We start from the raw sequence: 20,621 nt of genomic DNA, 5'->3' as shown, positions 1-20,621 counted from the left end.
ATCTCGTCGAAGACAACTGAAATCTCGCTGGAGACGTCTGAAACTTTCCGGAGATACTTCAGCTTCTGCAAGCCCTTCCAGACACTTCAAGACACATCACGTGCTTGATGCGCCACTCCAAGGACGTGTGAGGTGGCCAAATTTGAAATTTGAAAGTGATTTAGTAAATGACCATTTTTGTAAAATTCCATTTTTTTTAATCTATACATAAACATTTATGTTTTCTTCCCTTATACTATTTCTAAAATTAAAAACCTTCCTTTAGAGTATTAATATAAGTACTATATAACCCTTAGCGTTTACTTTTAGTTTTAATTAATAAACCCTATACTTTATAAATTTATTTAACAATTATTATTAGTAGTAGTATTTTATAAATTCAAATTCGATAGACTTGCGAGTTAACACTCGCAAAGCACTGAACTTTTTTAAATAATATTTCAAGTATCATCAACGTCTTTGTTATAACGCGTGGAATTTTTTTTCATGTTACATTTTGATATAAATTTTATGACTCAACATTTTACGCATAATTTTTTAATTGATATAAAGGCTTGCTGCAACGCGCGGGTCTTAATTACTAGTTTCTTATAGTATATAAAATAAGGAATATTTGATTTTAATAATCCCAACTATTCGTCATTGGCCGCCAACAGTCCCAACCTCAAAAATAACCACTAGCAGTCCTAACTATTGACATATTGGCCACCATTGGACCCTGACTAACAGAACCCTAACGTCGTTAGTCTCCAGTTGCCAAAAAACCGTTTTCTGTCCAGACGAGGTTTCTAAAGGTCCGATCTAAGGTTATAAAGAGGTCTGGACGAAAATGTTGAGTGTTACGGCCAAAAAGTTGAGTTTTTCGACGGAAAAGAAGTTTTCCGGCGAAAAATGAGTTGTCCAGCGACTTTAATAATTGGAGGTTTTTACTAGAAAAAGGTTCTCAAAGGTCAATAATATGGTTACAAAGAGGTTCAGGACAAAAATGTTGAGTTTTCCGGCCAAAAACCGTTTTTCCGACGATCGAAGACTAATGACGTTAGGATTCTATTAGTCAGGGTCTATTAGAGGCCAACATGTTAAAAATTATGAATGCTGGTGATTATTTTTAAAGTTGGGACTATTGGCGACCAGCGACGAATAGTTGAGATTATTAAAATCCAATATTCCTTGAAATAAATTAAAAGAAAAATACTATCCATCAAAAGGAAAATGTTATATATCTAATGATACCACTTTCTAAAGTTTGTTTATACTATCAAAAAGAAATCCACGTCTGTTTGGCATTGACTATAAACTCATTCTTTAGAATTTTAACTAATCTACGTCGATATTTAAAGGTATTTACGTTAATATTTTTCCTACAAGTGATCAGTCATCCCAAGTTAATGGAGATATTAGGTCCAGTTTCTTTACATGGTATAGTTTAATTTATTTCTTTATTTGTAAATTAAGGCAGCATAACTTGTTTAAAGTGATGTATTGAAACCTTTTATTAAAACTAAAATCTCTATACACATGAATCAGACCGATCAACGTCCAGAATACTAGTTACATCGACTGTTAATTAACTCCAACACTTGATTCTCTTGCTATATTCAACGATCATATATATGTTCAATTACATATATACAGTTAATTTCGCTATATATCTCTCACGACGATGAACCAAGGGATGTCACGTTGGTACAATTCTGCCTTCGCAAGTCGCTGTAAAACCGGTTTATGAACTGCTCTGCCGCCTCATCCACGTGGCTGTCCTCGTCCACGTTACTCAACGGAAACGGAGAGTCCGATACCCTCAGTTGCCTAACCACCGGACTCCTCCCAAACCCAGGGAGCGCGGGCGATGCTGCCTCGCTGTTGATCATCTCCATGGCTCTCAACACGGCGGCATTAACAGCCATCATGTCTAGATCTTCCGTGTGTTGGTTGGCGGATGTGTGTTTCTTACGGAATGAAAATAGAGAAAACGCATGGTTATTAGTTGTAGGGCTGTCGGTGCAACTGAACTCGTATTCACCTTGCGGCGGGGAGAGGGTAGGCGAGGATTTATCTGCGATCTTGCGACGCTTCATCATCCTGTTGAGGTCCAACAACAACTTACTCTTGGATATGTTTTTGCGTAACATGAAGTACAACACACGTACCAACCTCCATACTTTCTTTGCAAAAACTGGAATGTTTTGTTCCATTTTTGTAACTATGTTTTGTCTCTTAAAGAGGTTGATGTAATATGTATGAAATATGGAGTGAGATTTGTGAGAGCAAATGACAATGGTGAAGGGTGATATATATAGGGCAAGAATGAGTGAGTCATAGAATATCCTTTGATGTAACTTAACTGGATTCGCTAGCTATTGACAAGTGACAACCAATAATTAACATGTTTATTATAATATAAAGCCATTATGTTCTAACTAAGTTATTAAATAGTAAATGGCCACGTGTACCTCGTTACCACTTTGGGTATAGTTGGATGGACCTTTTTTCACTTTATTTAAAAGAAAACGAGTCTCCAATGTTTGCTTTTCTGTTTTCTTAACAAGACCTTGAACAAAATAATCACAACTATATATATATACACATGATTAAATGTATACGTGTATGTTTTACGTGTGGGTTTCAATCACAGCGGATTAAAGTTTCTAGAATTATTAAGATGGTTAAGGATCGATTAATGTTCATTGGTTATACACCTTAGAAAGATTGAATGACTCACTCTTTCTTGCCCTATATATGTAGATGTTAACTGAAAGTGAATACTGAGTAGTCATCAATTAAGGATCTATTTTGATTAATATAAAAAAATTACGAAAAACAACATAAATATAACCCACTTGAGAAGCAACTCGGATAAAGTTCGGTTATAATATTAGATGGAAATTTATTATATTTTGGGTATGCATGGTTGCTAGTACTTTATACACACACATATAAAGGGGTCGTCCTACACTAGGAAAACAAACAACCAAATAATTGTTTTATAAATATTAGTTTTCTGAAAAAGGGGAAAGTTAAAGTCACCATATTATACATATAATATGCACTCAATCACCTTAATATTTAATCATACTAAAAAGCAAAACACTAGAATGTCTATCCATAAGAAAAGATATAGCAGGGAAGTTTTATAATCGAACCGTGTTCAGTGATTTAATCCTTTTTTTAATCTATTAGTGTAAAAAATACAGGTATCTTACTGTAATCAACAAGAATCCAACCAAAAACTTTATTACTCAACAACTTGATGATTACACGAATACACAGAACCGATCTGAATATGATCGACACTAACTCTCAACTCTCAACAATAGACGATTATCAACACGATAATCATCAATACTCACAAGATCTCACACTAAAATCACTGATACAAGACGAATCAGTGATTAAATGTACAGAAACCCTAAGTGACCTTTTGAGAGAAACAAGAGAATGAACAACTGAAAACAATATCTCAACTAAACTTTTAACTGAGATAATGATCTTTTTTATATTGGTCTGCAGTCTTCGGTCTTCTAGTAGTCACTGGCCCAGCTTTCTCTAACAAGCCCAACTATCTCTAACCAGCCCATCCAGCCTTTCTTTGGCCCAATAGCAAGCAGCTCTCACATGTAAACAAAAAAGAACACGAGACAATTAAATTACATAAAAATGAAGTATTAAATTGTTAAAAGTATCTATATCCTTTAACACCCCCCCTCAATTTAATACTTAAACGAATCATGCATATTTATGTTCTTACACAGCTCATCATGTTGACCAACCAACAACCCTTTTGTCATTAAATCCGCCAACTGTTGTTTGGAACCAATTCCAAGAGTCTTTATAATACCTTTGGAAATTAAATCTCTTAAGAAAAACAAGTCGATCTCGAAATGTTTAGTCCTGTCATGAAAAACAGGATTTGCTGCTATCGACAATGCAGCAGTATTATCACAAAACAACTTTACTGGTAGATTAACATTAATATCCAACTCAGACAGAATGTTTTTAATCCACACAACTTCGCATGCAACTGCACACATCGACCTGTACTCAGCCTCAGCAGAAGACCGAGATACAGTCGTCTGTTTTTTACTTCTCCACGAAACCATAGAATTTCCAAGAAACACACAATACCCAGTTATTGATTTCCTGGTCTCAAGGCACTTGGCCCAATCTGAATCAGCATAAGCAATTAAATCAAAATGAGATCCTTTACTAAATAACACACCCCTTCCTGGTGATTGTTTCAGATATCTAAGTAACCTGAATGCCACTTTCAGATGACCATTCGTCGGAGAATGCATATATTGACTCAAAAAATGAACAGTGTATGATATATCTGGTCTGGTATGTGCAAGATAAATTAGCTTGCCTACCAGCCGTTGGTAGCCAGTAATATCATCAAGTAATTCACCATTTCCTTTACACAAAGCATTGACTAAATAATTCTGCTCAATCGGAGTACTTACCGGTTTGCACCCACTCATGCCATACTCGATAAGCAGCTCTAAGCAGTATTTTCTTTGTGATAAGCAAATGTTATCTTTTTCTTTAATTACTTCTATGCCAAGAAAATACTTCAGTTCACCTAAATCTTTAATTAAGAACTTAGTCTTAAGACTGTTCTTAACCTTATTTATTTCACTTAGACAATTACCAGTTACAACTATATCATCCACGTATACAAGCAAATATATTATAACATCTTTGTTAATTTTATAGAACAAAGAGTAATCACATTTGCTTTGTTTAAACCCCAGTTCAAACAACACATTTACCAATCTCTCATTCCACATTCTAGGGGCTTGTTTAAGTCCATAAAGAGATCTTTTTAACTTACAAACCCTATGCTCTTCATGTGGAAAATAACCATCAGGAAGACTCATATAGACATCTTCATTCAACTCACCGTACAGGAAAGCGTTATTAACATCAAGTTGATACAAACTCCAACCCTTATCAACTGCTATAGATATAATACACCTAACAGTCACAAGTTTTACTACCGGAGAAAAGGTTTCGTCAAAATCAATACCTTGTTTTTGACTAAAACCCTTGGCAACCAGCCGGGCTTTAAACCTTTCAATTTCCCCGGTGGATTTATATTTTATCTTATAAACCCACTTACATCCTATGACACTTCTACCAGGAGGCAATTCAACAAGATCCCAGGTATCGTTTCTATGAAGAGCCTCTATCTCTTCGTTCATAGCCGATACCCAATTCGGATCCTTGGATGCCTCGTAAAAGTTCCTTGGTTCACAACTTTTGTCTAACAGAGATGTGAAACATTTATGTTCAACAGAAAGATTAGAATAGTTAACTACTTTTTCTAACCCATATTTAACTTTTCCTTCTACCACATAGTCACTCAAGTTTCTAGGCAAAGTAGAACTCCTAGTAGAACGCCTAGGTGTAGGTTGAACCTCTAATTGATCACTATACAATCCCTCAGAATTATGACCCTCGGCATCATCAGTCATCACATGCTCAGTCTGATCAATGTTGGTACTACTTGTACCCGGCTGCTCATGTTGAACCTCGCCGGTAGTACTAGTACTTCCTAACATAGACTCCTGAGACCCATGTGTCCCCGATACTTTGTAGTTTTGATCTTTTATTTCATCACAGGGAGCTTCTACGGTTTGATTTTCTGGGATATCATACATGTCAAAAAAATTTAAGTTTGTGACATCAAAATTACTGTTTTTATTCACAGAATTCAAAATATTTTTATCTTTGAATGGAATCACTGATTCAAAAAACTTTACATCTCTTGAAAAAAACTCAGTTTTACTGTCTAGGCTAAACATTTTATAACCTTTTTTCTCAATTGAATATCCAATGAAAACCGATTTCTCAGCCCTACTACTGAGTTTATCATGTTCATTTAAAACAGTACAAAAACCCAGACAACCAAACACTCTCAAATGATCTAAGACAGGTTCAAACCTATACACAAGCTCATACGGAGTCCTACCACCTATCACTGAAGAAGGAGTCCTATTGATCAAATAAGCAGCAGTTAATATACAATCAGACCAAAAACTGACAGGTAAACCACTTTGAAATAACAAGGCTCTAGCAACATTTAACAAATGCCTATGTTTCCGTTCAACAACCCCATTTTGCTGTGGAGTATAAGTACATGAAGTCTGATGCACGATACCTTTGCCTTTGCAAAAACTATTCATTTGATTATTTACAAACTCAGTTCCATTATCACTCCTTAAACACTTGACATCTTTTTTGAACTGAGTTTTAATTATATTAACAAACTCAAAAACATTTTCATACACTTCCTGTTTAGACTTCATGAGACTTACCCACACAGCCCGTGAATAATCATCTACTATAGTCAAGAAGTATCTAAAACCTTCTTTACTACGAACTTTGTAAGGACCCCATACATCAAGATGTACAAGTTCCCCCAGTTCAGTAGTAGAATGATTACTCAAAGGAAATGGCTCACGGTGTTGCTTGGCCCTTTGACACACTTCACAAGGTTTGGTACCATCAATTTTAACATTTAACTTGTTTTTTAAAACATTTAAAGCGTTATCAGAAGGATGACCAAACCTTGCATGCCAAAGATTAGACACACTATTACTATTATAGCACACCTTGTTAGAAACACATAGATTTCCACAAAAATATAACCCGTCAACTTGTCTACCAGTCACCAGGACTTTCCTGGTTAGTAAATCCTGAACAAAACAAGTATTCTCATCAAAAACTACACGAACCTTGTTATCTTTAGCTAACTTATGAACCGAGATTAGGTTAATGTTGTACTCAGGAACAACAAACACGTCTTTTAAAAACACATTATTAGCTAGTTTTAAGTTTCCAATTTTAGTGACTAAAGCACTTGTCCCATTAGGATGTTTAATTTTAATGTTAAATTCAGAAACATTAACACTATCAACTAAGCCAGATTCATCTTTAACCATGTGTTGATTTGCTCCTGAGTCCACTATCCAACCAACCTTATCCCAGTTATCCAAACAATTAGCAAAACAAAACACGGTATGACAATAACCTGATACATTGCAGCTTTGACGACCTTCACTAGACTTATCATTTAGCAAACTTAATAACCTGGAAATTTGATCACTAGTTAAGGTATTCACAGTAGCCTCACAACTATTAACAGTGTTATCGCTACTTGCAATTGCCCGTTTTCCTTGACTGCCTCTTGGTTTCAACCAAGAAGGATATCCAATGATTTCAAAACACTTATCAACTGAATGCCCTATCTTGTTACAATGAGTACATTTAAGATTCTGATTTGAAACCTTGTTAGTTCTCTTGAATTCAACAGGTTGATTAACTTTACTTACAAAAGCCAAACTTTGATTCCTTTTATTACCACTGCTATAATTTCTATGAGATTCTTCTCTAGAAACTATAGCAAACGCTTCCTTAATTGTAGGTAAAGTTTCTTTCATTAAAAGATTAGTCCTAACCCCTTGATACATACTGTCCAAGCCCATTAAAAATTGCATCAATTTTATCATATGATTAAAGTTATTAAACTCCTTGGCAGCATCACATGAACAAGCAGGCAATTGCAAGATCTGATCTAATTGTCTCCACATTATATTCAACTTATGATAATATTCAGAAACACTAGACCCATTTTGACTAAAAGAATTGATCTTCTGATATAGATCAAACACGACAGAACCGTCAATTTTATTGTAAGTTTCTTTCAAATCTGTCCAAACATCACAAGCAAGCTTAGAGAAAACCTGTCCCATATACAAGTCTTCACTAATGGAATTCAAGATCCAAGTTAACACTATCGAATTGCATCTGTCCCATTGTCTAGAAAGAACGTCATTATTTTCAGATTTGATACAACTTTTATCTATAAAACCCCATTTGTTTTTAACTTGTAAAGCAAGTTGCATTGCGTTAGCCCAAACAGTATAATTCTCAGACCCTTTTAGCTTTATAGACACAATTGTCAAGTTACTTGAATCAGAGGGATGCAAGTATAAAGGGTCACTTGCATCGAGTTTACTCACGAGTGTCTCAGGTGGTGGATCATTAGGACCTGAACCACCACTTGTGACAACAGGACCATCTACCATTTTGAAACAATCCTAAAGCAGGTAAACACAAGAATCCCAAAACCACACAAGTAAAGGAAAAAACACACAAGGCGAAGCCAAGACAGAGGGTCAGATCAGTGGTTCGTCACTCAAGGTGCCACTGCAAACCTTGTCAAGGGAGCCAACACAATTAATGAAGATAACAACTACACAAAACAGATAGAATATCAACAAGTAACACAAGATAAAACTACAGAACCAATCAAGAAGCAATCAACAACCAGAAATCAAATAGACAACAAAAACAATGCAACAGGATGTACCCTTCCTGTGTCCCAATCAATCAAACCGGTCCAAACTACCCCGGCAACAATAATGCCTAGACTCACAAATGCACAATGCAATGAAAATTAAAAAAACAAAGCAAGGAAAGAAGTCACCGGAAGCGTATAACTCCAAGCACGTCAGGGTATAGCCTTCACTTAGGGCTACCCACACTGACAAGAAGACACAGCAACAAAAAAAAAAACCGGTTGGTTTGCCTTGTAACCTTCTAGGGTTACAAAGACCAACTCAGTTCTTCAATCGCAAATCTGCTCCGAGCAAACTCAAACCCTAGATTAGGGTTTCACCAACGGTATACGCCAAGAACAAATATCAAGAAGCCCAAGATCGGAAGCCGGTAAACCAACAGTCTACCAAGAAACTTCCAGATCAGACAAGAGAAGAAGGAAAAAAAAACAAACCCTAGATCTAGGGTTTCTATATCTTGAACGACACAAACACCGAGACAACCTGATCTTCAAAAAAGGAATCGGCAGCAAGAACACTACCCAGATCCACCAAGAACTCAACAGAAATAATCACAAATCTGCAGCGGAACACGAATCGGAGACAGAACAATCACCGATTAAAAACCCCAAGAGCAACCTGGCTCTGATACCATGTAAAAAATACAGGTATCTTACTGTAATCAACAAGAATCCAACCAAAAACTTTATTACTCAACAACTTGATGATTACACGAATACACAGAACCGATCTGAATATGATCGACACTAACTCTCAACTCTCAACAATAGACGATTATCAACACGATAATCATCAATACTCACAAGATCTCACACTAAAATCACTGATACAAGACGAATCAGTGATTAAATGTACAGAAACCCTAAGTGACCTTTTGAGAGAAACAAGAGAATGAACAACTGAAAACAATATCTCAACTAAACTTTTAACTGAGATAATGATCTTTTTTATATTGGTCTGCAGTCTTCGGTCTTCTAGTAGTCACTGGCCCAGCTTTCTCTAACAAGCCCAACTATCTCTAACCAGCCCATCCAGCCTTTCTTTGGCCCAATAGCAAGCAGCTCTCACATGTAAACAAAAAAGAACACGAGACAATTAAATTACATAAAAATGAAGTATTAAATTGTTAAAAGTATCTATATCCTTTAACAATTAGCCTAATCGGCTTCTTAAATTTTATGTATATATATTAGGATTAGACATTTGTGAAAGATGTAATGTAAAATCCACAGAAAGGAAGGGTACCCTATATAACAATTTAATGTAACAACCACTTTGTATAATCACAAAACTACCCCTGTAATGATAATAATACTGGTGCATACATGTCTAATATGCCCCCTTAAGCAAAAGGGACAGGGCAATGTGAAACCTGGACCTAAGAGTGTTAAAACGAGAGGATGACAACTCTTTGGTCAATACATGAGCCAGATGTGAAGTAGTGGAGCTGGAAACATATCTAACAGCTTGATTATGTGCCAAATCATACCTAAAAAAGGCAGATAAATCACAAGATGTTGAAACCCGGGTTAAATTCTAATTTATGGCACAAAGATTGTCATATCAAAGAGTAGGTGGACACAAGATAAGAATCTGAAGCTCATGTGGAACGGACATAATCCAACGAATCTCAGCAACACTATGTGCCAATGCTTGATACTCGCCCTTTGTGCTGGATCGACCATCTGTGTGTTGTTTCTTGGAATTCTAACTGGTAAGGTTGGGTCTAAAAAAATACCATAATCTGTAGGATCAACCAGTTCGTCAGCATCAGAACACGCATGTAATTCAAGACCAACAGAGGATCGAATATTAAAACCTTGGGAGATAGTACCCTTGACTACATCCCAGTGAAGATTAGTAAGATACTATAGAAACTAAGAATCTTAATAACCGCGTAAGCAATCTGAAGGTGAGTTAAGACAAGGTACTTCAAAGCGTCGACTGTATTCTGATATACCAATGGATCCTCTAGAGGAATGCACGAATACTATGAACACAAATGTCTAGAGGGTATTGGTGTTAATAAAGGCAGATAGTTAGTAAGTCTGGTATGATGTAATAATTTTCATTAACGGCGTTGTGGGATAAATGTAATACATTATCTAATAGGGTAGCATGTACTCCTAGCAAGTAAGATAAGGGGGCCAAATCCTTGAGTGAAAATTATGAGTGTAAGCTCCCAATCAAAACTCTAATAAACCGTAAGGGACTCCTAGTGATGATGATATCCTCAACAAGCAATAATACATAATTTACAGCTAAATCACTGCTATAAGCCAATAAATAAGTGTTTGATATACACTGAAAAATCTAGAAGAAATAAGTGTAGCAGACAGCTTAGAAAACCAAGCGCGAGGTGTGAGGAGCCTGTTTGAGGTAATAACGAGCCTTCCATAGTAAACATACATGATGCGGTCAGGAGGAGTCAACTAACTTTGGAGGACACATAGACAATCTCATTTAATCACCATGAAGAAAGACATTGTTGGCATCCACTTGTTGGATATTCCATCATTTAGAGAAATTAATAGATGAAACAATTCGAATAGTAATCTGTTTAACCGTGTGTCTAAATGTCTAATTATAGTCAATCTTGTATCTCTTATGAAATCCATTGGCAAAAAGCCGGCATTTTATCGACTAATAATATTATCAAAATTACACTTAATCTTGTAAACCCACTTGCAGCCAACAATGTTGGCATCAACTAGTCAAGAAACCCAAAACCTACACCATTTGGGATGCAAAGCAGCACCTCTATGTGCATCACATCCCACCATATTGGCCCATTTATGATCCTAAGAAAAGATGACAGACTAAGTATTTGGAAAAGGGAAAGTATGGAAAAGAACATGATCAGGTTACTAGCGAGTCTGGCGAGTATTTCACTTGAGCGAGTGATCATGAGATGGAAAGGATGAGGTGGAAGAGGTTGTGGCGAGGAAAGAAAGGATGTAGATGGTATTACTAGGTAGGAGGTGATGAAGGAGATGATGAGAGAAAGGGTGGCAAAAGAGGTGGCAGATGGATAACGGTAAAGGAAGATGAGGAAGAGGGAACATAGGAAGAAGATGTGGTAATAGTAGTAGGAATATAAAAAACTATCATGTAAAAATGGCATGGTAAGAAACAATGGATTAAAGCATAACCAAGAAACAAGCATTGAACAGATTGGGTTAAAGTTTATTCGTACGAATTTCACCATGGTACTAATTACACAAACACCCAATGGTACAGAAGAGAGAATAACTTGGTTGAGAACCAAAAAGAATCTCATGGGGTGAAGGATATATAGAACATGTGTAGGTGATTGGTTAATGAGGAAGGCAACAGTAGCATAAGCATCATGCTAGAAATATTGTAGAAGATAGACATGAAAGAGTAAGGCTCGTGCAATCTCATAGAGGTGGTGGCTTTAGCACTCAACAACCTTATTTTGTTGGGGTATGTAGGGACAAGTTATACGGTAGGGAATACTAGAAGCAGATCGGTATTTGTCCATTTGGCCATCAACAAGCTTAAGAGCACCATTGCACTATAGATTTTTTATGGTGCTATAAAAAGAGGTTTCAAATAACAATTTAAAATGATGAAAGCAATCATCAATCTGTTATCGGCGTGATAAATGATACATCTATGTGAAACGACTAAAGTCATCAATAAACCTAATAAAAAACGATAGTTGGATTGGAAAATAGTATTATTGTTCATCTGTAAATTTGAGGGGATACTGTTCACAACTTATAATTTTTTAATATATTTTGAAAGTGGTTGTGAGTGGAAGAGAGAGAAAATGTAATGATAAAAATATTAAAATATTATTTAATTGAAAATGAGAGAGAAGAGATAGCGCTTTTTCGTGTAATATAGGGTAAAAATGAGAAGTGGATGTGAATGCTGTAATAGCTTTGTGAATGTTACACGAACAACAAATGTTATGTGTATGTGCAATGTTAACAAAAATATAGGATCTAAAATAAACAACATATGAAGAATGTGGTAGTAGATGAATCAACAATCAATTTTAAAAATGAAAAAAAAATCAAAATAAATTTTGTTATTTGAAAAAAAAAACAACCAAAAATATGATTCACCCGTCCAATCCAAACCTGCCAACCCATATGAAGACGTTTTAAGAATAATCAATCAAACACGTCTTGTAAGCGGTTTCCTATCCGACTAGTATGCTCCGATGAGTTTTGAATATGTGTGTTGTGATTTTTCATTTCTTTAGAAAATTTGTCAATATTAAATAAATCTAAATCAATTTTATAGATAAAAATAAAACATTATATACCATTTTATATTTTATTTATAGAACGGAAACTCTCCTAAAATTTACACTTGTTTCTAATAAAACCAGAACATTCATTACCACAATGCAGCACTTTAATAACATTGGACAAGCCCTTTAAAATCGGTTTATATACCCTTCGAGTTGCTGTAAACATACATTGTTTAATTAATGTGGAGATGAACTAGAACTTTATTCAATGGTTTTGAAATCATTCTAGAGATGGGCATAATCGGGTATTCTTAAAATCCGGAACCGGTTCCAACCCGAAACCGGGTATGGATACAAGTGAGTGGATCCGGGTTCTCAGTGGAAGCGGTTCCGGATACAACCCTGGTACATGTCAATATATTTAGAACCGGTGTAACCGGTTTCGGGTACAATGGAACCGGATAGGGGCACTGTGTGGAACCGGGTACGGGTACTATTTGTAACCGGTTACACTGAGTTTTTCAATAAAGCTGCTGCACACTGTTCAGAACCGGTTTCCCCTGATAAAGCTGTTTTTTTTTTAATTTTTGTACCGTTAGGAATAGGTTTTTAAATATAAAAATCTATTTCGGTCCATTCATTTCAAATTGCATCCATTCCATCCATCTTCTTTCTTCTGTAAACACATTCAAAATTCAAAGAACAAGAACATATGGCATCGGGAGAAGGAGTTGTTTTGGTTTTAGAAACCAAACGTAACCCCGCAATTTGGAAATATTTTGATTTGTGTTTGATATCGGATAACCATGAGATGGCTAAGTGCAAGAATTGTGGGAAGTTCATGAAGGCGGCAGCCAACTCCACCCTCAAGAAGCATATCGACAAACATTGCCCGGTGACAAAGACAAAAAAGGAAGAAAAGGGCGAAGGATCCGGTTCCAACGGTCATATTTTGCATTTAATGTGTTGAGATACTCTAGATTCGGTTCCAACGGTCATAAGGAATCGGTTACAACGGTAATATACCGGGTTCAGATAAGCACCAGGTACAGACAGGAACCGGGTACGGGTAGGAACCGGGTACGGTTGGTTTTTTTTACAGAATATGACAACCGGGTAATACCCGTCGGGTTTTTTAAACCTAGGACCGGTTCCTCTGAGCATCGGATAGGAACCGGAACCGGATCCGGATCAGGTCCACTGAAAGCGGGTAGGAACCGGTTTTTATGCCCATCTCTAAATCATTCAAATTTCAAAAGTAGCAAAAAACTATGAAACGACATTAAATAGGCCAATTACATACGATGGGCTTCGAAATTCAAGCAACCCATGTTTTCTGAAATGGGCCAACCGAATCCTTGGGCCCATGGGTATATTGTTAGTTTAGATCAGTGGCATTATTTGATTATGATATTGTTAAATGGCAAAATATGATGACTGGTGAGTCCTAATCTAAAACCACAACTACTCTAAAATCAAATTACTTTCTACTTACTTAAGGGTGTTTAGTGTTGCGTTTCCAAAATAGATTTTGCGTTTTTAAAACTGCGTTTTTAAAAAACATGTAGGTACATACTTCTCCAAAACGCAGATAATCACTTTTTCATCCAAACACTTTTTTAGATTATTTATGTTTTACAAACGGAATAATCAAATAATCACTTCAAAACGTAATCCCAAACACCCTCTTAATATTTGATTTAAAAGGGTAAAATTCACATTTTATATTCTAACTATTATACGTATTATTTTAATTTGGTTAAGCACATGACATTATAGTTCAGTGATATTTTAGAGGTGAGATAAGGTTTAGAGTCCATTAAGTATTGGGTTCGATTCTTACAAGAAGGTTTTTTTTTCCAGATTTATTGGGTATCTTCCTGAAATGAATTTGGTAAAATCAAGGTCATTTTTATTATATTATATGTTTCCAACAAAAATCTTTCGGGAGATGATACAAAAATGAATACTTGAACAATTTATAAACTTGTATATAGAAATGAGCGGCAATATATGACATTTATCGGGAAGTTTTAATAAGGATAAGAACTTGGCTTAAATGTTATTTTCTTTAAATAATTTCTAACTCTTGATTTTCGACTTTAACTATTTTAACAACTAATACATGCTATTATTGATTTTATATCATTATGTTATTAATAATATTTTTAAGAAAAAAAAAACAGTAACAGTTTATAAGTTTGCAATTAAAAGTTTCATTTAAATATTTACCAAAACAATCATATTGTATTTCTTGGGATAAAAATAAAGTGATCATATACGAAAATAAAATCATCACCATTAATGAAAAAAAAAAGATAGGAGAATTAGTTACAGATAGCCTATCTGTAACTAGTTCTCCTATCTTTTTTTTTTTCATTAATGGTGATGATTTTATTTTCGTATATGAGATAGGCAGAATCGTTTGAGAGGCTGTGACGCGGTATTCGTGAACCCAGTTGGACATTCACAAATCACAATCACATTGGTGAGTGCAGCTCATAGATATTTTTAAGTCACATGCATGGATGGACCACTTAAACTTTGGTTAATTGATTACATGAATAAACCCTAGCTAACCATCCGCATGAATGGTTCCATCAACTTTTTGTTCCATGATCTCTGTGACTCACGTGAAGCTAAAGTTATAGAGGCTTCCTTTCGATTGGTTAAGAAATGTTTTATATGGTTCGAGTATATCAACACGTGAACCTTTTCGTTGCCGTTTGATGGATCCTTTTATCCATAATGAAAAGGTTTGATATATAATATTTTTCTAAGGTGTAACAAATGAAAATTGGAAAAAGGTTCATGCATTCAAGCCATACTTGATTTAGGCCAAAGATTAACGATGAGAACGCAACTAATAAGCAATAAAGGCCGATTATTCTTGCGGGTCAAGAACTAATATGGTTTGGTTGCTAATCAGAAACCGGACACCAATCTGTTCAAAAAATAGAGCCTGATTTTTCTAAAAGGGAAATTGGCATGTGATAATACCACCTAGACCTTATTGGCCATTAATAATCCCACCTCAAAATATTCCCCCCACCAGTCCCACCTTTCACATATTTTTCCTACAATGGTCCCCGTTAAAAAAACTTAACGGAGTTAAGCTTTTTTTCCAAATTAAAAACAGATTTTTTAGGGCTTTTAATTAGAACGACAATACGAGTCCATTGATGTAAAACTTGCCTCGAAACGGTGCTCCAAACGATGAAAACGACGCTTCAATTCGGGTGTTTAAATTTCCAATTAACCAAAATCAAGTCACTTGAAGCATCATTTCGAGGCAAGTTTTACATCAATGGACTCGTATTGTCGTTCTGATCAAAAGCCCTAAAAAACTATTTGTAATTTGGAAAAAAGCTTAACTCCATTAAGTTTTTTTTAACGGGGGACCATTGTAGGAAAAATAAATGAAAGGTGGGACTAGTGGGGGGAATATTCTAAGGTGGGATTATTAATGGCCAATAAGGTCTAGGTGAGATTATTACAGGTCAATTCTCATTTCTAAAATAACCGTTCGCTTTTTTAAACGACGGTATATATTATGCAACAACTAGCAAGATGCTAGACAGGCGAAAACATAAAAAGCTACATGATTAATACGCGGTTTTGTAACCACTCTAACCGAGTTATTTTGCAACATGAATACCAGTAAAAAGAAAATTAATTAACATCAAAAAGCGTTACATTTTTTGGACGACTCTTCGTGAAGACTGCATTATTCCGAAGCTTCCAAAAGCCCACTATGCTACATATATAAACTGCCCCCATAAGATCTCTTTCTTGGCCAATTAAAGGACAAATTCTCAAGACAATCTATTAGGTCAGATGGGAATCTCCGAACTGAACTGACAGTTTCACAAATTAAAGACGGAGATTAATACCTTTAGCAACCTGATGTATCCGTGTTGGAAGACGATTTAAGACTCTCCATCTACAAATATTTATTTTCTATGGCAAGCCATGAGAACCAATTAGATTTCCTCGATCCACTTGGAAGCATGAAGTCATCAAATCTTTCTCAAAGCCCCCTAACCAAGAACTCAGACATTTCCTGCACCGATCAGACCAACCAGTCCTTGCACCGACAATGTTCACCCTGCGATGTTGGAAATGACAATCGCTAGAAAACGTGAGATCGCAAAAAAATATGGATGGCCTTGTGATTTTTAGTTTTTTTTTAAGTTAGATTTTATTTAAAATGTAATGTTTTATTTTTATTTAAGATGTAATGCTTTATTTTTAATTAAAATGTAATGCTTTATTTTTATTTTTAAAAAGTTTATGTTTTTTTCATTTTATCTTAAATATAAAAAAACAGAAAATAAAAAAAAAGTTTGCCACTCAGCAAGTGTTTAAACCATTGCCAACAATTTTCAGCAAAGTTTAAACACTTTTGACTGATTGACATGGCGCGCTCTGATTGGTCGGTTTTTTTGTTTGCCACTTCAAAGTGTTTAACTACTCCTTACACCCTAAACTGGGCCATTTCGGCATCCCCCCCCCCCCCCCCCCCCCCCCCCGCGTACTTCCCTACTAGCATTTCAAGCAAATAATGTTTTTTTTTTTCAAAACAAATCAAGCAACCTACGAGCAAATTCCATTAAAAACATGAATAACATTAACTTTGAATGAACATGCTTGATGAACAAAGGAACAGCCTGAATTCTTTGTGGTCCAACACATCGAACTAAAGCATATATAATAAGTTGGTTTTAACGATTTATATTTTGAAATTTATAATTTTTATTAGGGAATACACCAGACATATTAGTTGAAAAAGCAATAATAACGGTTTTGGCTTCGAAGTAAAGCATATATAATAAGCAAGATGTGGCTTCGAAGTCATAAATCACGGTTTTAGACTGAGTAATAGAACCAAATATAACATGAACCCCTGCTTAGGATAGAAGGGACACTCTTCTCATTGTCTCAAGTATCCTCATTAATTGTTTCAACTAATTACACACATCCACCTCTGTTTATTAAAACTATCCTAATCACTTGTGACATCACACCCTAACTACCCTAATCACTATTAACATTCAATAGTTAAAAGGGAAATTGGCCTGTAATAATCTCACTTAGACCTTATTGGCCATTAATAATCCCACCTCGGAATATTCCCCCCACCAGTCCCATCTTTCACCTATTTTTCCTACAATGGTCCCCCGTTAAAAAAACTTAACGGAGTTAAGCTTTTTTCTAAATTACAAACAGATTTTTTAGGGCTTTTGATTAGAACGACGATACGAGTCCATTGATGTAAAACTTGCCTCGAAACGGTGCTCCAAACGATGAAAACGGCGCTTCAATTCGGGTGTTTAAATTTCCAATTAACCAAAATCAAGTCACTTGGAGCAACATTTCGAAGTAAGTTTTACATCAATGGACTCGTATCCTCGTTCTGATCAAAAGCCCTAAAAAATCTGTTTGTAATTTGGAAAAAAGCTTAACTCCGTTAAGTTTTTTAACTAGGGACCATTGTAGGAAAAATAGGTGAAAGGTGGGACTGGTGGGGGGAATATTCTGAGGTGAGATTATTAATGGCCAATAAGGTCTAGGTGTGATTATTACAGGCCAATTCCCCTAGATAAAACACACACATATTCATCTTACTCGAATCGATGAGTACTGCCCTCCACCCCTACCCAAGACCCATGCGGCAGTGTAGCCATATACCCGTAGTACCCGCCCACCCCTATTGGACTTACGCCCCTTGTACCCTTAACAGACTATTAAATTTTCGCAGTTGACTGCTAACGAAAACGTACTTTAGATATTACCTTAAACAAAAATAATCTTTAAAAAAAGTAGCAAATATAATATAATATAATGTTTTGTTGTCTAACAAAACCATATTATTTTTTGTTGTTATGAGTAGATATTTGCTTGGAGATTAAGTATGCCTAAACATTGCATGCTATTACTAATTTAAGCTACATACACATGCCAATATACATCTATAAAGAAAAAAACAGTTGGTAAAATCTCTTAACTAATTTATAGTGCCCATGCATTCTTTTCATTAAATAATATTAAGCTTTCCCACACCAAACTAGAAGTAGACATTTGAAACATCAATTATTACTCATGTCCACCTTTAATTATTTAACAACGACATATGAATCACTATGGTTCACACCATGCTACTTTACATCTCTCCACCCCCATTATAAATACCCCCTTGCTTCCCTTCTACACTAAGCCAACACTATTATCAATCATATCAAAATCTTCACATATAATTCCCATTACACAAATTTTTTTTTACCATAAGTTAACATGGCACCCCATGGCGACGCTATCGTCAGCTCCTACACATTTAGTAGGCCGCCAAGACTATCGTCGGATGGGCTCAAACGCACGGTGTCAGAAATGCCATTCGAGTTTACCAAAGACAAGATTGATATCAACTCACTGACTACAATAGCCGAGGTGGTGGACGCTAAGTGCGAGTGTTGTGGTATGGTCGAAGAGTGCACACCCGAGTACATGGAAAAAGTGCACAACCGGTTTTTAGGCAAGTGGATATGTGGTTTGTGTTCGGAAGCTGTGAATGAAGAAATGGAGAAAAATGGTGGGAATAAAGAAGAGGCGGTTAGTAGTCACATGAACACATGTGTTCGGTTCAACAAGCGTGATCGAGCCTTCCCGGTTTTGTGTCAAGCCGAGGCGATGAGAAACATGTTGAAGAAGACTAGACTAAGAGCTACTTCTTTGAGTCCTAGAGACCATGGGCTCGCCAAGAAGGGTGGCATTGCTAGGAGTTCTAGCTGCATTCCTGCCATTACTAAAGAAGTCAATGATGTCAACACTCACTAAGCTAACTACCAAATTAATATAACTATTATTAGCCATAATTAACCTTCATAATATAGCTGCATTCCTCCCTCCCTTGAAGGGTTTTTATATATAGTTATAAGCTTGTATGAGACCACAGATCTAACCAACATATGTAACTTGACCTGGTTGTAGGGTTTTTTCTGGTGTTGGTTATTTTACTATAAGTTTTGGTCGTTGTGTTGTAACTTGTAAGTTTCAAATTTAATGAATTCTTGTATTGTGTGTTTTAATCTATTGATTCATAATTACCATCAAAGTATGTGTTGAAACTAAGGTTGTTCACGAGCGGAACCGAACCGAACATTTTTTTTCAACTGAGCCAAAGTCGAACGAGCGTCTTTCGATCCGAGCATTTTTCGAGCAAACCAGTGGCGAAGCTTGACGTTTTCGACCGGGGGGGGGGGGTCGAAAACGTATATACCAAAAAAATTCTATAGAACCGGGGGGCGAAAACATATATACCCAAAAATTTCTGTACGAAAATTACATATATAACACTACTGAACGAAAAGTTCGGGGGGTCGGGCGCCCCTTCCGGCCCCTTCAAAGCTGCGCCAATGGAGCAAACGTCGATCGAGTATTGAGCGTCGCAGAACAAAAAAGGAAAGTGACGATGAGGGTGTTATTTTTAGAGTAAAGTGCAGTTTTCATCCCTGATGTTTCGCCCAATTAGAACACATGTATAAATTTAACACATAACAAATATAAATGTTGTTGATACACTTTTGTGTATGTCGCTAGTGATGTTCAGTTCGCGACTGAAACAAATATAAATGTTGTTGATACACTTTTGTGTATGTCGCTAGTGATGTTCAGTTCGCGACTGAAGTCGAATGACGTTCCTCCATCGTTCGACTCGAAGAGCATGTCCAAGATGAAAACATAGTCCAAGCATAGAGCAAACAATATAGATTGTTCATTTTGTCATGGGCTATCAATTAAGTTGAAAGCCCAAACAATATGGGCCATGCGAGTTAGGCTTTAATCATCATTTGGAAGTTAAAAGAATGACTGTCGTTTGGAACTATTTTGGACTGTCACTTGGAATTTCAAGTGACAGTGAAATTCAAGTGAGAGTGGACTATCGAAATCAATACACGAAAATCTATCGAAATCAATACACAAACCTGTTAAACGTTGATATCTTGTTATTGATTACATTCTCTCACTCGATT

The 20,621-nt window shown here is 35.9% G+C and overlaps 2 protein-coding genes across 2 annotated transcripts; one reads left to right on the top strand and one right to left on the bottom strand.

The window, feature by feature from the left end:
• Window positions 1-1,465: 1,465 nt before the first annotated feature.
• LOC110880167 lies at window positions 1,466-2,247 on the bottom strand. The gene has a single exon (XM_022128747.2). The coding sequence runs from the start codon at window positions 2,193-2,195 to the stop codon at window positions 1,656-1,658; it is 540 nt and encodes a 179-aa protein (XP_021984439.1). The 5' UTR covers window positions 2,196-2,247; the 3' UTR covers window positions 1,466-1,655.
• Window positions 2,248-18,796: 16,549 nt separating this feature from the next.
• Window positions 18,797-19,676, top strand: LOC110880168. The gene has a single exon (XM_022128748.2). The coding sequence runs from the start codon at window positions 18,886-18,888 to the stop codon at window positions 19,423-19,425; it is 540 nt and encodes a 179-aa protein (XP_021984440.1). The 5' UTR covers window positions 18,797-18,885; the 3' UTR covers window positions 19,426-19,676.
• The last annotated feature ends 945 nt before the right edge of the window (window positions 19,677-20,621 follow it).

This window comes from Helianthus annuus, chromosome 9 (genome assembly GCF_002127325.2).
Source record: "Helianthus annuus cultivar XRQ/B chromosome 9, HanXRQr2.0-SUNRISE, whole genome shotgun sequence".
NCBI lineage: Eukaryota > Viridiplantae > Streptophyta > Magnoliopsida > Asterales > Asteraceae > Helianthus > Helianthus annuus.
This window is presented reverse-complemented; position numbering and strand designations above follow the sequence as displayed.

Excerpts from the sequence above, each read along its gene's own strand:
- LOC110880167 (XM_022128747.2), bottom strand. The coding sequence starts at position 2,195 with ATGGAACAAAACATTCCAGTTTTTGCAAAGAAAGTATGGAGGTTGGTA.
- LOC110880168 (XM_022128748.2), top strand. The coding sequence starts at position 18,886 with ATGGCACCCCATGGCGACGCTATCGTCAGCTCCTACACATTTAGTAGG.